This window comes from Oryza sativa, chromosome 2 (assembly GCF_034140825.1).
Source record: "Oryza sativa Japonica Group chromosome 2, ASM3414082v1".
NCBI lineage: Eukaryota > Viridiplantae > Streptophyta > Magnoliopsida > Poales > Poaceae > Oryza > Oryza sativa.
The window spans coordinates 12,678,159-12,691,642 of NC_089036.1; the positions used below are offsets into that span (position 1 = coordinate 12,678,159).

Genomic DNA, 13,484 nt, shown 5'->3' on the forward strand with positions numbered 1-13,484 from the left:
GGGACTAAAGATCGCTATCATTAGTCCCGGTTCAAATAACCGGGACAAAAAATCAATCTTTAGTCCCGGTTGGTGTTACCAACCGGGACTAAAGATGAGAGCATCTTTAGTCCCGGTTGATAACACCAACCGGGACGAAAGATATTTTTTCTTTTTTTTCTGCTTTTAATATTGAATATTGATTTCACACAATCCCATCCCATATCCAAATCATCACATATTACAGAACATCTCCAAATCCTCAAACAAACCATCTCTAAATATATCACAAACTCTTAAAAAAATTACATCACAAGATTCTAAAAAATTCATCACAGATTCACATCTCACACAAAAATACATCACAGATTCACATCTCAAAAAAAAAGAAAAAAAATCCGGCCGGCGGCCACTGCCGCCTCCCCTCCGCGCCGGCCGGCCGGCGCCGTGCCGGTCGCCGCTGAGCGGCCGCCCACCGCAGCTGCCGCCTCCGCACGGCCCCCGGCGCCGCCGCGCCGGCCGCGCACCGCTGCCGCCGCGCGGCCCCCCGCGCCGCCGCCGCCACGCGGCCTCCCGCGCCGCCGCGCCGGCCGGCCGCCGCCGCCGCCGCGCAGGCCGCCTCCGCGCGGCCCTCCGGACGGGCAGCCGCCGCCGCCGGGCCCTCCGCGCGGGGCAGCCGCCGCTGCCGGCCGCCAGCGCCTCCACCACCTGCCTCCGCGCCGGCCGGCGCTTGCCGCCGCCGGCCCTCCACGCCGGCCGCCGCCCGCTGCCGCCAGGAAGACAGGGGAGAGAGGAAGAGGAGGAGGAGAAGGAGGAAGAGGAGAAGGAGTGAGGAGGAGAACGAGTGGAGGGGAAGAAAAGCTAAGGATAAGACTGAGGAGCAGGGTCAGACAATGGACACGCGAAGAGATAAACATCGCGCTCGGCTTGGGGTGATTTTTAGTCCCGGTTGTTCTAAACAACCGGGACTAAAGATGGATCTTTAGTCCCGGTTGTTTATACCAACCGGGACTAAAAATAATTGGGGCCTGGCACGACCTGACAACCTCTTCAACCGGGAGTAAAAATGATCTTTAGTCCCGGTCGGTGTTACCACCAACCGGGACTAAAGATCAAAAAATACCCCTAAGTTTTTAAACCGGGACTAAAGATGCTTTTTAGTCCCGGATTTTATTGGAACCGGGACTATTGTGGAATTGGACCGACCGACCAAAGATGGTTTCTCCACCAGTGGCGGGTGACCACCCAGGCAGGGTTGCCTACTTGCGTGCGGAGCTGCTGGTGCCTGCTTCCTTGTCATCGAAAAGGAATACTCCAAGTGTTCCGAATCTTTTCACCTTGTTGAGGACGTTCCAAGTGTTCCGACGTTGTGCTTAGAATTGTCATCACTGACGTCAGCAATATATTCAAGAGTTTCGATATATCCAAGCTTATGGAGCATGTTGTGTAGTTACACACGTGCTACGTACTACATGCATGCATGTATCCGATATTAGTATATCTGAACATTTTTTTCTATTTATGGCCACAGAGAAAAACCACATCATAAAACATATCGTTCAGAACAATCGCATCGAGAATACATGTATGTACACTTGTAGACAAATTGTCTTAATTTTGAAAATAATACATTTTCTCGATCGGTGCATAGTTTCGTGCTTTCGATATAGAAATGGAGATGGCTCAAAAAATAATAACTAATTGTGAAGACGACTTGTTCGTTCAAAAAATAAAATTGTGAGATGACCCGCGTTGAATTTCTATGATATTCATCCATTTTAAATTTCTCTGACTATTTATATTTCATAGGAAAATGTGTACACACAGTAGCTAGGTATAGACCATAATAATTAATATTACACATGATTTGAATTCTCTGGGTCCATCCGGAAACGGAAAGCTTTCTTTTCCAACAAGGATTCGTGCTGGTAATTAACTCATCGTTCGTAAGGAATGCAACACTGTCATTCCTATGGGCGCAATGTTCCCGACCGGAATAACACAGTAATTCTTGACAGTTGAAATACGAGAAATTCGATAATATCTACATGCATCTCTCAATCAACTAAGTGTACGTTGATGTACGCTACCTGTATATATGAAGACCACTTCTATAGTTAATATAGCATCAGATAAACATTTTTTACTTAACACATAAAATAAACATTTATATATGCAGTCCATAATCCATTTACACAGGTATTTTTTCCAAGCTGCCCTATAAAAGTGCCCGTATATAAATCAAGGATTTGTGCGGGCGGATTCCACAACCGCTGACTCCCTTAAGGAACTGGCCATAAAAATAAATTTTCAGTTTAATTTTGTAGGCGCAAAAAGAATCCTAAAAAATATTTTATATTTTAGTAGACATGTAGTGGAAATGTTCATTTGACGAGGTAAATAATCTGAAAAGAAACTAATCCTTAGCTGGTGAGAAAATCTTAGTGGAAATGTTCATGAGATTATCTGGCATAGCTTCAACTACTGTGCTGTGAGGAAACAAAAGTATAGACACTACTGTGAATTCGTGATCACAATTCACAATAAGGTTAGGGTCCTTCCACTTTCCAATTCCCAGTTGCCAACTTGTTGGCAAATTACACAGACAGAGCGAAGCACGGAAAGATGCAACTTGCCCTCTAACTACACAACGTCTGTCTCCACCTATATATAAACCCTTCCATCTCTCCCCCACACATGCATAGCAGTGCTAGAGAGAGAAACAAATTAACCAAGAAATCCTCTTAAGAAGGATACTGACAGTGCACGCCAGCTAGCTAATCACTCCACCAGTTTCGGGGAAAAAATATCAAGGATTTCGAGATCCTAGCTCGCTAGCAGGTGATCGATCGATCGATCAATGGCCCTGGTGCAGTCGGCGCGGCGTGCCGCGGGGCCGGCGGCGAGCCGGCTCTTCTCGACGGCGTCGGTGGCGGCGGCCGGGCGCTCCCCCGTGGCTGGCCTGCCGAAGGCGCTGCCGCGGCCGGCCATATCGTCGCTGTGGATGGTCGGCGCCGCCGCTCCGCCCCGCCGCTTTGCCGGCACGGCGGCGGTGGGCGGTGTCGACGTGACCGCGCCGACGGCGACGCCACCGCCGGCGAAGAAAGAGGAATCGGAGAAGGAGGCGGCGAGCTACTGGGGCGTGGCGCCGACGAGGCTCGTCAAGGAAGACGGCACGGTGTGGAAGTGGTCCTGCTTCCGGGTACGCATGCACTGGCACAGCACGTTGATTAATTAATTAATCAGTTAACAAAGCTCCGTTAATCACCGTCGTTAAAGCTCGCTGGTTAACTCACTCTACTGTTGAACAGCCGTGGGACACGTACGAAGCTGACGTGGCGATCGATCTGACGAAACACCACAACCCGGCGACGCTCGGTGACAAGGTTGCCAGGTGGACGGTCAAATCGTTGCGCTGGCCGGTTGACCTCTTCTTCCAGGTAACCCTTCGCTTTCCTCATTTCTGTATCGTTTCTGAAATGAAATGATGTAGTACAATCTAATACAAATCACATGCAATTCCTGAATCTTTAACTATGCTGCTGCCTACTCTACATGCTTGCGAGTCGTCTACATATGCTTGGAATTTTTTTTCTTAGCATAGAGATCATTGATTTGTTTAACTGAAAAATTAATCAAGGATCATTTTCGAATCGGCGAACTTTACAGCCGAAGATCTGGACCGTCCAGTGAATTCAGTTCAGCTGGATGAGTTCGGACCATACGGCTGAGCAGCTTCGAAAGAATTGAATTTGAATGAACTCTCATACACTCGATCTTCGGAACAGTGATCTCCGGGCCCATTGATCCACTACAAGCCCAAGCTCAAATACGGTCCTGTTGGACTTGGGCCGAACCGTGAATACCGGTGAACTCTTTTGGGTAATCCTGTTGTTGGGTTCTATGGGCCCTGGCACGAAACAATGGCCGGGCCGGGCCGGGCTTGGTAGTCTTGGACTGGGCTTCGGGTTCCATTTGATATTTTTCAACCTGCAAGAAAGAACATGCTTGACTGACTGACAGACAGGTAACCATACTCTGTTTTCCCCTGTTCTTTCGAGCTAGTACTAACTGCTATCGTCATGACCCGGGTGAGATTGTAAATGGAACGAACGATTACTCTAATGAGATTTTATCGTGACGAAGCGATTAATTCGTATCGAGAGTTGATAATTGATCAGATTGCTAATCAACTAGTAGCAGCAATGATGAATGAATTCTGATGGTCAATTTGGTTGTCAGAGGAGGTACGGGTGCCGGGCGATGATGCTGGAGACGGTGGCGGCGGTGCCGGGGATGGTGGCCGGCGCGGTGCTGCATCTGCGTTCGCTGCGGCGGTTCGAGCACAGCGGCGGGTGGATCCGGGCGCTGCTGGAGGAGGCCGAGAACGAGCGGATGCACCTGATGACGTTCATGGAGGTGTCGCAGCCGCGGTGGTACGAGCGGGCGCTGGTGGTCGCCGTCCAGGGCGCCTTCTTCAACGCCTACCTCGCCTCCTACCTCCTCTCCCCTCGCTTCGCCCACCGCATCGTCGGCTACCTCGAGGAGGAGGCCGTCCACTCCTACACCGAGTTCCTCCGCGACCTCGACGCCGGCAAGATCGACGACGTCCCCGCCCCCGCCATCGCCATCGACTACTGGCGCCTCCCCGCCGACGCCACCCTCAGGGACGTCGTCATGGTCGTCCGCGCCGACGAGGCCCACCACCGCGACGTCAACCACTACGCCTCCGTACGCTTCCCTCACTCCCTCACCTTGTGTTGGACGATGCATCATGTCTCGCAATTTCGAAGCAAAACAAAAAGGAGAAGAAATTTGAACGAATTTTGCTAACTTTGTCCATGGCTGTGGATGTGCAGGACATACATTACCAGGGTCACGCGCTGAGGGAGGTGGCCGCGCCGCTCGGCTACCACTGATCGGACGGACGGACACGATCTATCGCCATTAAGGGATCAATAAATATCCGGAGACAATAATTGTAGTATTATTTGGACGCATGCAATGATCGTTGCAGTTCCTCTCAACACTTTTGTGATATTTCAGAATTCAGAATTTTTTACTCCTTGTGCTGTGTTCGTTGTGGTTGTATATACAGCTGGTTTGTTAGTTTACTGTGGTGTCGGTCTCAATTAAGGGATGTGAAAATTGATTGGAACTGTGAACCAATTTATTTTACATATATGATACTATATGTCTTCTTGTTGGTTTCGTTAGCACTGATGCAATTGCAGTCTGGTCGTTTTTCGGAATTTCTTCCCGCTTATGGTGGTATCCGTGTATAATGGATATTTAGGGTGTGTTTGAGGAGAAGGGATTGGGGAGATTGGGAAGATACGCAAAACGAGGTGAGCCATTAGCACATGATTAATTGAGTATTAACTATTTTAAACTTCAAAAATGGATTAATATGATTTTTTAAAGCAACTTTTCTATAGAAATTTTTTTTAAAAAAACGCACTGTTCAGTAGTTTGGGAAGCGTGCGCGCGGAAAACGAGATGATTTTCTCTCTCAATTCCCCAGATTGCCCAGGAACGAACGAAGCCTTAGAAATTTTAGAAATTGGGATTTGAGATACAGATGATGCCTTCTATGAACGGCATATTTTTTTTCAAATCAAAACAAATGGATGAGGTATTTTCGGCGCGTCCCACTTCAGCATCAGCGTCCAGTAGTTCATGCATGGGCGCCAGAACGCGATGTTGGGCTTGCCAGACACTATGGCGGCGGCGCAATACGGGTTTCTGTTTTATTCTTTTACAACATTATACAGCTCTACAATGTACTGCTGCCCCACATTTCTCAACACTTGTACAGTTCACTGATTTGAAAGATTCAGAACAGGAATGTTCCATCTTCTTTTTTTTTTTCGAATAAGGAATGTTCCATCTTTTTTTTTTCGAACAAGAAGGAATGTTCCATACTTCCATCTACATTTCCATGGTATATCAGTACACCCTGTCACTGCTTCTGATGGTATAAACAGGAATTTGAGATGCAAATAATGGCTTATGCTGTCATGCAACAGATGAACGAAAATTTTTGTCTCCAGAAATGGATGACATATACTGAAACTATCTAAGAATAGTTTAAAGACCGATGGGAACAATGAGAAGCATAACATGGACATATTCAGACGGTTTTAGGTAGCCTGACAAGAGAGGCGTCCGGTCCAACAAGGTTCAGGTTTACACAAGTTAATAAGAGATACCAACTTTAATAAGAGAAATCAACTTCTTCCTGGGCACGGTAGCACGTCGTCGATGTTAGACAATCTCAATGTTTCATCACTCAATGGTCATTCATGTCTCAAATTAGACATTTCTAACCTGACACTTATGACTCACACTATGAGTTGAAAGCTCCAAATTTTTCACACAGAAAATGTCAGTATAAAGCATCCGAATTCAGAAGGACCATGACATCCACAGTTTATACCTAACAAACTGTTCAAAACAAATCCATCGTTGTCCAGAACAACCTGAACTGCTGATTTATGTTTCATTTTAGCACTGCAAATACGAACCAGCTTCACATTTCTAGTTCATAAAAACATTGGAAACAATCTTTGAGAAAAGAAGAAAAATCAGAATGAACATGGAAGTCTTAAGTTATTAATCAGCTGTCAGAAGTGAGCTAGAAAACTTACAGGGTGCATCATTCAGTAACTAAGCTACGCAGAGATCAGACGTTCTCAAAGAATGTTAAAATGATTAACGTCACAACAAAGGAATCAAGCATTGAAACAGAGGCATCATGCATCAATAGAAGAAATAGTAACAGAGGTCACAAACTCAGTAATCAGCACGATTGCCATGGGTCAGGAAAACTTTTACCAAAACCTCCTAACCGCGAGTCTGAAATATTGCCAGAGATAAGCATCAGTACCAAAATTTTCATTCATGTCATGATGTAGTAACAATGATTCATGTCTCATTTCACCAGAGTACTGAAAAATCTGCACAATATTGCTGTGTCATAAGAACATGTGAAACAGTCGTGCAGAAATGATGAAAGAATCAACATGAAAATAGCAGTATTAAGTTACTAATCAATTTTCAGAAGTGAACTAGGAAATTGTAGCAAGGCATCATTCAGTAATTAGAAAAATGCAGAGATCAAAGTTTCTCACAGTAGAATGATAAAATGATTTAACAGCACAGCTGAGGCATCAGGCATCATATCAATGGAAGAAACAGCAAGACAGATCACAACCTTACTGCATCATCACTCATCAGTATCTAATCATTCATGTCTCAAACCTCACTCAAAACACATTGCAAATTTTTGAAGGATTACCAGATCTGAATTACCAGAATACCGAACCAACCTGCACAAAATTCTACCCATCCTGATGTTCCTGCAGTCTCAGCTGTTCCCCTTGTTTGATTAGTTGCTCCATAAACCACTTACGACTAAGGGCCTCGTATGGGGGCAGATAGAACCAAGTCCACGGCGAGGAGTCTGATGGCGGCTCTCGCGGCAGGCAGCGGACTATGCCCTGCTCGCAGCATCTGCCGGTGTCGCCGCAGGGGAACGGGCCCTCAACCTGCTGCACCTGCGAGGTCGAGCTCCCTGCGCCGTTGAACCTCGCGGAGTCATCCAGGAAGTAGATGTTGGGAGGGCACTGGCTAGATTTCCTCATCTCGACGGCGCAGGAGCAGCCTCGCACGAGGAAGATCGTCCGGTCTGCGAGGGTGTCCAAGGTGAGTTTCTTCCAGGACGGTGGCTTCAGCTCCAGCTTGAAGACGTCGAACGCCACCGTGGCCTTCTCCGTGGAGACGAACCTGACGACCATGAGCAGCTGCCCGCGGGATTCCACGAGGTAGCGGCCGAGCACCTCCCCTGGCCCTGGCATGGTGGGTCGGGGATTTCGGCGGAGCTGGTACTTGTTCACGGATGACATCGTGAGCTCGCCGTGCCTGTCGTTGGCCTTGGGGGTGTACACCAGGAGGTCCTCCTTGTTGTTGAGGACATAGAATCCCCCACCGAGCGGGCCGAAGAAGATGTAGTTGGCGTCCTCGATTGGGTCCTTGGATAGCTGCTTCTGCCACATTTTGAACCCCGAGTCCCACTTCAGCATCGGCGGCACCCAATCGCTCATGCCGGGGCGCCAGAACATGATATTGGGCTTGCCGGAAACTATGGCGGCGGCGTAGTACGGATGAGCCTGACATGGGGTATAGGAGAGGATGACGGCTTGGATGTGGTTGATGAAGGTGGTATCAGGGTTGTTGTTGCGGAGGGATCTCGGGAGGAGGACGCGCTCGCCGGTGCAGAGGTTGAGCAGAGCGGGGGCACGATTCCCCGGGACAGAGCGGTCATCATGCGGAATCTCGGCGGCGGCGACCCAACCTTCAAGGTGGGCGCCGCAGAAGCGCGCGCCGCGGGCGTTGTCCGGCAGGCAGGGCCCCTGGTGGGTGCGCTCGCAGGCGACGCAGAAGAAGGAGGTCGCGTTGGTGGACGGCATGAACAACCACGGTTGCATAGGCGGCAGATGCCGCATGGCGATGGTGCGCCACCTTGTGCAGACACCGGAGAACATGGAGTGGTCAGGGAGGCAAAGGAGGTGGTGGAGGATGCCGGCGACGCACTCTTCGGGGAGCTCCGCCCACGCCATGTTTGCGTCGGCCATGGGAGGGGGAGGAGGAGGAGGAGGATGAGTTTCTGGAAACTTTTGGATGGGATTGGGAATGGTGGGAAGAAGAAGAAGAGGGCAAGTGGGAAGATTCGTTGGGAAGGGAATTGCTGTGATTTTATAGGCTCCTCGTCTGAAGCCACGCGAATGCTAATCATTTTCTTCTTGCTTGCCAAGTTTTCCTATTGTTCTGCATTTCCATTGTTCTACACTGATCTCCAAGCATTACTCTGTTACGGTATCTGCTTGTTCTGCATTAATTTCAGTTTATTGTAGAAGATTATCTTTGTTTATACTATAGTGCTTTCTATATTCAAAGTAAAAAAAATTCTTCTGTTCTGATCTTTCACAAAATTTACACAGCTCTAAGATGCGTTGCTGTGTTACGAACCCACTCCATGTGATTTAGTGAATTTATGCACAAGCAAACAATTCTTCCTCCAACACTTGATACATGAGTATTTGGGGATACAAATAGAGGAAATGGAATCAAGACTGGGAATCAGCTGTAGGTTGAAGAAGAAGACATAGATAGAGATTGGAGAAGAGAAGAGAGGTACAGAGGTTGAAGAAGAGAGAGCATTAGAAGGAAGAAGTCAAGTTTTATCTGTTCTATTCTGTACTGTTTTGGCTCTGCTCCTTTTGTAGTGGCTGGAGTGGTCGGCTTAGCGCAGCGGATTGGGCCTAGCCAGCCCTGAGCTCAATATGCATACCAATCCGACCCAATTACATAACATTCTCCCCGCCTTGAAAATCAGCTTGTCCCCAAGCTGATGCAATTGAAGCTCAAGATCAGTGCCTCCAGGATCCCAGGGTAGCTGCAAGTGATCATCAAGAGCTAATCCGTAAGCACCAGCTGATCCATAAAATGCAACCACAAGAGACGACTCCATGCCAATAGAAGTGACAAAACTTGCACTCTGGTGGATGCATTGCACCTCCATTTGTCCAGAATTATAGTTAGGGATCTTGATACTAGTCCCAAGCTTTCTATATGGAAGGACAACAAATATGGTCAATGATAGAGAAATGCTAGATACTGTGCCCACTTGGATACTATCATGAGCATTCTTGTACTTGCAAACTGAGCTGAGATCAAGAGTATCACTCCCTCCCTTCTTCACTTCTGTAGAAATTTGGCAAGCTATTATAGTAACTAAATTGACAATACCTGGATCCCAAGATCTTATTCTTGTCATCTCAGCAATCTTGACATGCACAAGCTTCACTGCCAATTGCACAGTCCCAGCATCTAGGAAATTTATCAGGGCAAAAGCAGATAATAGCCATGTCCTCCCAACTGCTACAACATGGATCCATTTGCTTGGCATGACAGGAGTCCCTGTCACATCATACACTATATTTTCAGAAACACTGCAATATACAATGCTGATTTGATGACAGTATAGCAACATCTTATCAACACCATCAATTTGTTGCTTTATCATTCCTTGAAAAGGAAACCCTTGGTAAGCTGGAGCATCCACCATATATTTTCTCCATTGATAAGGCTTGCTCAAGAAATAATTAGCTGAGAATTTGAACCGACACCAACTCATAACTTGTTGAACCAGTAAATTTTCATTCTCAAATCGAGTTAGATTGTAGCTTGAAACTAGCTGTCCCAATGACTGCATAGGCAGAGCAGTATCAATCATATCTCCAACTAAAAGATTTGAAAAACTGTACCAACTGGACTTGACAACCTCACACTTCAGTTGCTCTTCCAGTAACATCCGTTCACCCAACAATTGTAGACCTTCTATGGTAGCCTTGGGGACCGAATAGACTGTTACGATAATCTGAATCTTTAGTTTCTGACCATGTAGATTCAGTTTTTCCACTTTAGCTTTAACTTCTGCTTGAATAGGTGGTGGCCAGGGCTGTAAGAGCTTCACCACCACGCCTCCGCTGCCTTGATTAAATATATCTGGCCATGGCAAGAATCGAAAATCCAGTGGGACTGCCAGTCTCCAGGGAGGTACTACTTGCGGTCTAGCTGTGAAATCTGCCCCTGAGACAAAATCATCGCAGCAGACCTCACATTCAGAAGAGACAACAGGAAGGTTGGTGACAACAATGTGATTGCTCCGGCACAAAGTCAAACACACATCTGTAAATGGTCTGAACACAAAAATGAGCTTGGTATCCACCTTGGTAAACTTGACACAATTATCAGTGACCATACCACCGACATCACCATCAACCTTTTCCTTTTTGCTTTTTGTCAAACCCTTGGTTGGTTTCACTGTCACCATACTAAGCTTGTTAGTGTTGACAAGATGAGTTGAGTTAGCCTCATTACTGACCTCTGATAAGATGGGTACTGGATCAATGTTAACGCTTAGTGCCGTGGCATCTCCATTGCAATCCACACTCACGGTATAATCCTCCTTGGTGTTACGGCATGTCTCCAACATTTTATTGATCATGGCCATCATCTTAGTGTTCAAGTCCTGAGTGGTTTTCTCTGATTTCAACACCTCCTTGTCCATGCCAGCCCCAACATCCTTGGTCTCGGTGGAAGGTGCCGGAGTCGTCATGGTTGTTGATGAAGTTGAGGATGCCAATGAAGCTTTAGTGGCTGGGAACACGCGTTCTGTTGCAGCTGGTATGCTCTTGGCCCCTGACGTGGTGGTGGCATAACTTGGTCCCAACGTCGAACACTTGGTGGGCATCACGTTAGCACCATTTCCAGGGAAAGACGCGTGTGCTGGACATCAAGCAGGCAACACCCATCGTAAATGTTGCGTTCATTGGTGTCAGATCGAGCCCTTTCTGCGTCATAGCTTGACCGGAACCAGACTAGCGCCTCAATGCCCCAACAACTCGTGGCGAGCACTTGCACCGCCACTGCTCCATAGCCGTTGTAGACTTGATGTAGTACCTCGCTAGTCATCGGGTAAAGGACTTGGCTCACTTGGACACGAAGAACAGCGCCAGCACCAGCTCCCAGCCAGCTCGGCATTTCTCCGAACACCTGGCAGGCGCCTCCAGTGAAACCACCTCCAATGCTTGGATCTAGCCTCTGGACGTCACTGCTGCCACTGTGTGTCATCCACCTTGCCTTCTGGTATGGAATCCCACGGATTGTTGGCTCTGATACCTTATTGTTACGAACCCACTCCATGTGATTTAGTGAATTTTTGCACAAGCAAACAATTCTTCCTCCAATACTTGATACATAAGTATTTTTTTTTTTGCAGGGTGATACATAAGTATTTGGGGATACAAATGGAGGAAATGGAATCAAGACTGAGAATCAGCAGTAGGTTGGAGAAGAAGACATAGCTAGAGATTGGAGAAGAGAAGAGAGGTACAGAGGTTGAAGAAGAGAGAGCATTAGAAGGAAGAAGTCAAGTTTTATCTGTTCTGTTCTATTCTGTTTTCTTCCCCATTTGTTGGCTCTGCTCCTTTTGTAGTGGCTGGAGTGGTCGGCTTATCGCAGCAGATTGGGCCTAGCCAGCCCTGAGCTCAATATGCATACCAATCCGACCCAGTTACATGACATGCTGCCCCACATTCCTACTTGTTCTGTTCTTTCACAAAATTTACACAGCTGTAAGATGGGTTGCTGCCCCACATTCCTACTGATTTGGAAGATTCAGAACAGGGAATGCCCCTTCAATCTAATACGTAGTTAATTTCTATAGGCAGACATCACTGTCACAATTTTCATTTCCATTCTGCTGATTCAAGTAACTAAACTGGTTTCATTTCCCACTTCAGTGCAAAAATTGAAGAATATGATATTCGTTCCTGGGCAATGCATACTGTACTTATTTCAATTTCAGCTGAGATTAATGAACTCACATACTCCTATTGTAAGTAAAAACTTGCCACAGTATTATCCAGAGAATGCCAGCTAAAATTAATGTAACTCCGTAGCCTTGTGATTGAAGTACTGAACCATTAACTTTCTTCAGTTGCTTAAGTTTAGGGATGGCAGGCAAGAGGCAACTTTCATAAGTCCTATGTCATTCTGAACAAAACACTGAAAATATACAGCAGTTCAGACAAGCAACTAAAAGCCAGTCATCAACAATTGATCAATCAGTCAACCTGTAGCAGTCTTCAGTTGCAACTCAATCAAGGGTCACACAAGTTAACGTGCCAGTAGAATTCTAATCTGCAATATTACAGGATATCAACTTCTTCCTGTTGATGGCAGCACGTCGTCAAATTCAGGCAACTCAGTGCTTCATCATGCAGCAACAGCCACTCATTTGAAACCAGACATCGAGTCACTTACAACACATTGTGAATTTGCAAGGTCAAAGTTAAAAGAAGTGTTCAAAAATGCCATTCATGGTTAATACACATGTACACTGACATGCCAAATGTCAGTTTCAAACATCCGAATTCAAAAACATAATGACATGTAACAGTTGTACTACTTGACAAACTAGGGAAAACAAATGTAAGAAACTGAAGTTGCCATGGCCCATGGAGAACCAAATCCATCGATGTTCTGCACAAAACTAAACAGTTGAATTATATTTTGCTTTACCACTGAAAATTCCAACCAGGTTCATACTTCAATTTCGTGAGAACATTCGAAATAATCTTTCAGAAAAGAGAGGGGGGGGGGGGGGGGATATCAACAAGAGAGCAGCTGCCATAACTCATAAGCTCAATCAGTTGTCAGAAATGGAACTAGGAAAACTTGCATCATTCAGTCATTAAACAAATGCAGAGATCAGAATTCATGTAGAACATTAAAATGATTAACATCAAAACAGATGCATCAAAAATCAATGGAAGCAATGGTAAAAGAGGCCGCAACCTCAGTAATAAACAGTTAAACACCATATTCAGGTCAGGATAACTCCGAACTGCAAGTCTGAAATATTGTCAGAGATAAAG

General features: G+C 46.5%; 2 protein-coding genes across 2 annotated transcripts; one reads left to right on the top strand and one right to left on the bottom strand.

Annotated features, from left to right (window-relative positions):
* The first annotated feature begins 2,676 nt into the window (after positions 1-2,676).
* Positions 2,677-5,195, top strand: LOC4329156 (ubiquinol oxidase 2, mitochondrial). Its single transcript, XM_015768313.3, has 4 exons — positions 2,677-3,181; positions 3,291-3,419; positions 4,222-4,710; positions 4,839-5,195. Exons 1-4 carry the CDS (start codon positions 2,840-2,842, stop codon positions 4,896-4,898), a joined length of 1,020 nt encoding a protein of 339 aa, XP_015623799.1. The 5' UTR covers positions 2,677-2,839; the 3' UTR covers positions 4,899-5,195.
* A 1,899-nt stretch (positions 5,196-7,094) lies between these two features.
* On the bottom strand, positions 7,095-8,710 carry LOC9268512 (uncharacterized). Its single transcript, XM_015768916.3, has one exon. The coding sequence runs from the start codon at positions 8,613-8,615 to the stop codon at positions 7,323-7,325; it is 1,293 nt and encodes a 430-aa protein (XP_015624402.2). The 5' UTR covers positions 8,616-8,710; the 3' UTR covers positions 7,095-7,322.
* Between the last annotated feature and the right edge of the window lie 4,774 nt (positions 8,711-13,484).

Bases quoted from the DNA above. Each gene is read 5' to 3' on its own strand.
- LOC9268512 (XM_015768916.3), bottom strand. From the start codon at position 8,615: ATGGCCGACGCAAACATGGCGTGGGCGGAGCTCCCCGAAGAGTGCGTC.
- LOC4329156 (XM_015768313.3), top strand. From the start codon at position 2,840: ATGGCCCTGGTGCAGTCGGCGCGGCGTGCCGCGGGGCCGGCGGCGAGC. The intron at 3,420-4,221 runs GTAACCCTTCGC...TTTGGTTGTCAG, and splicing joins CGGTTGACCTCTTCTTCCAG to AGGAGGTACGGGTGCCGGGC. The intron at 4,711-4,838 runs GTACGCTTCCCT...GTGGATGTGCAG, and splicing joins ACGTCAACCACTACGCCTCC to GACATACATTACCAGGGTCA.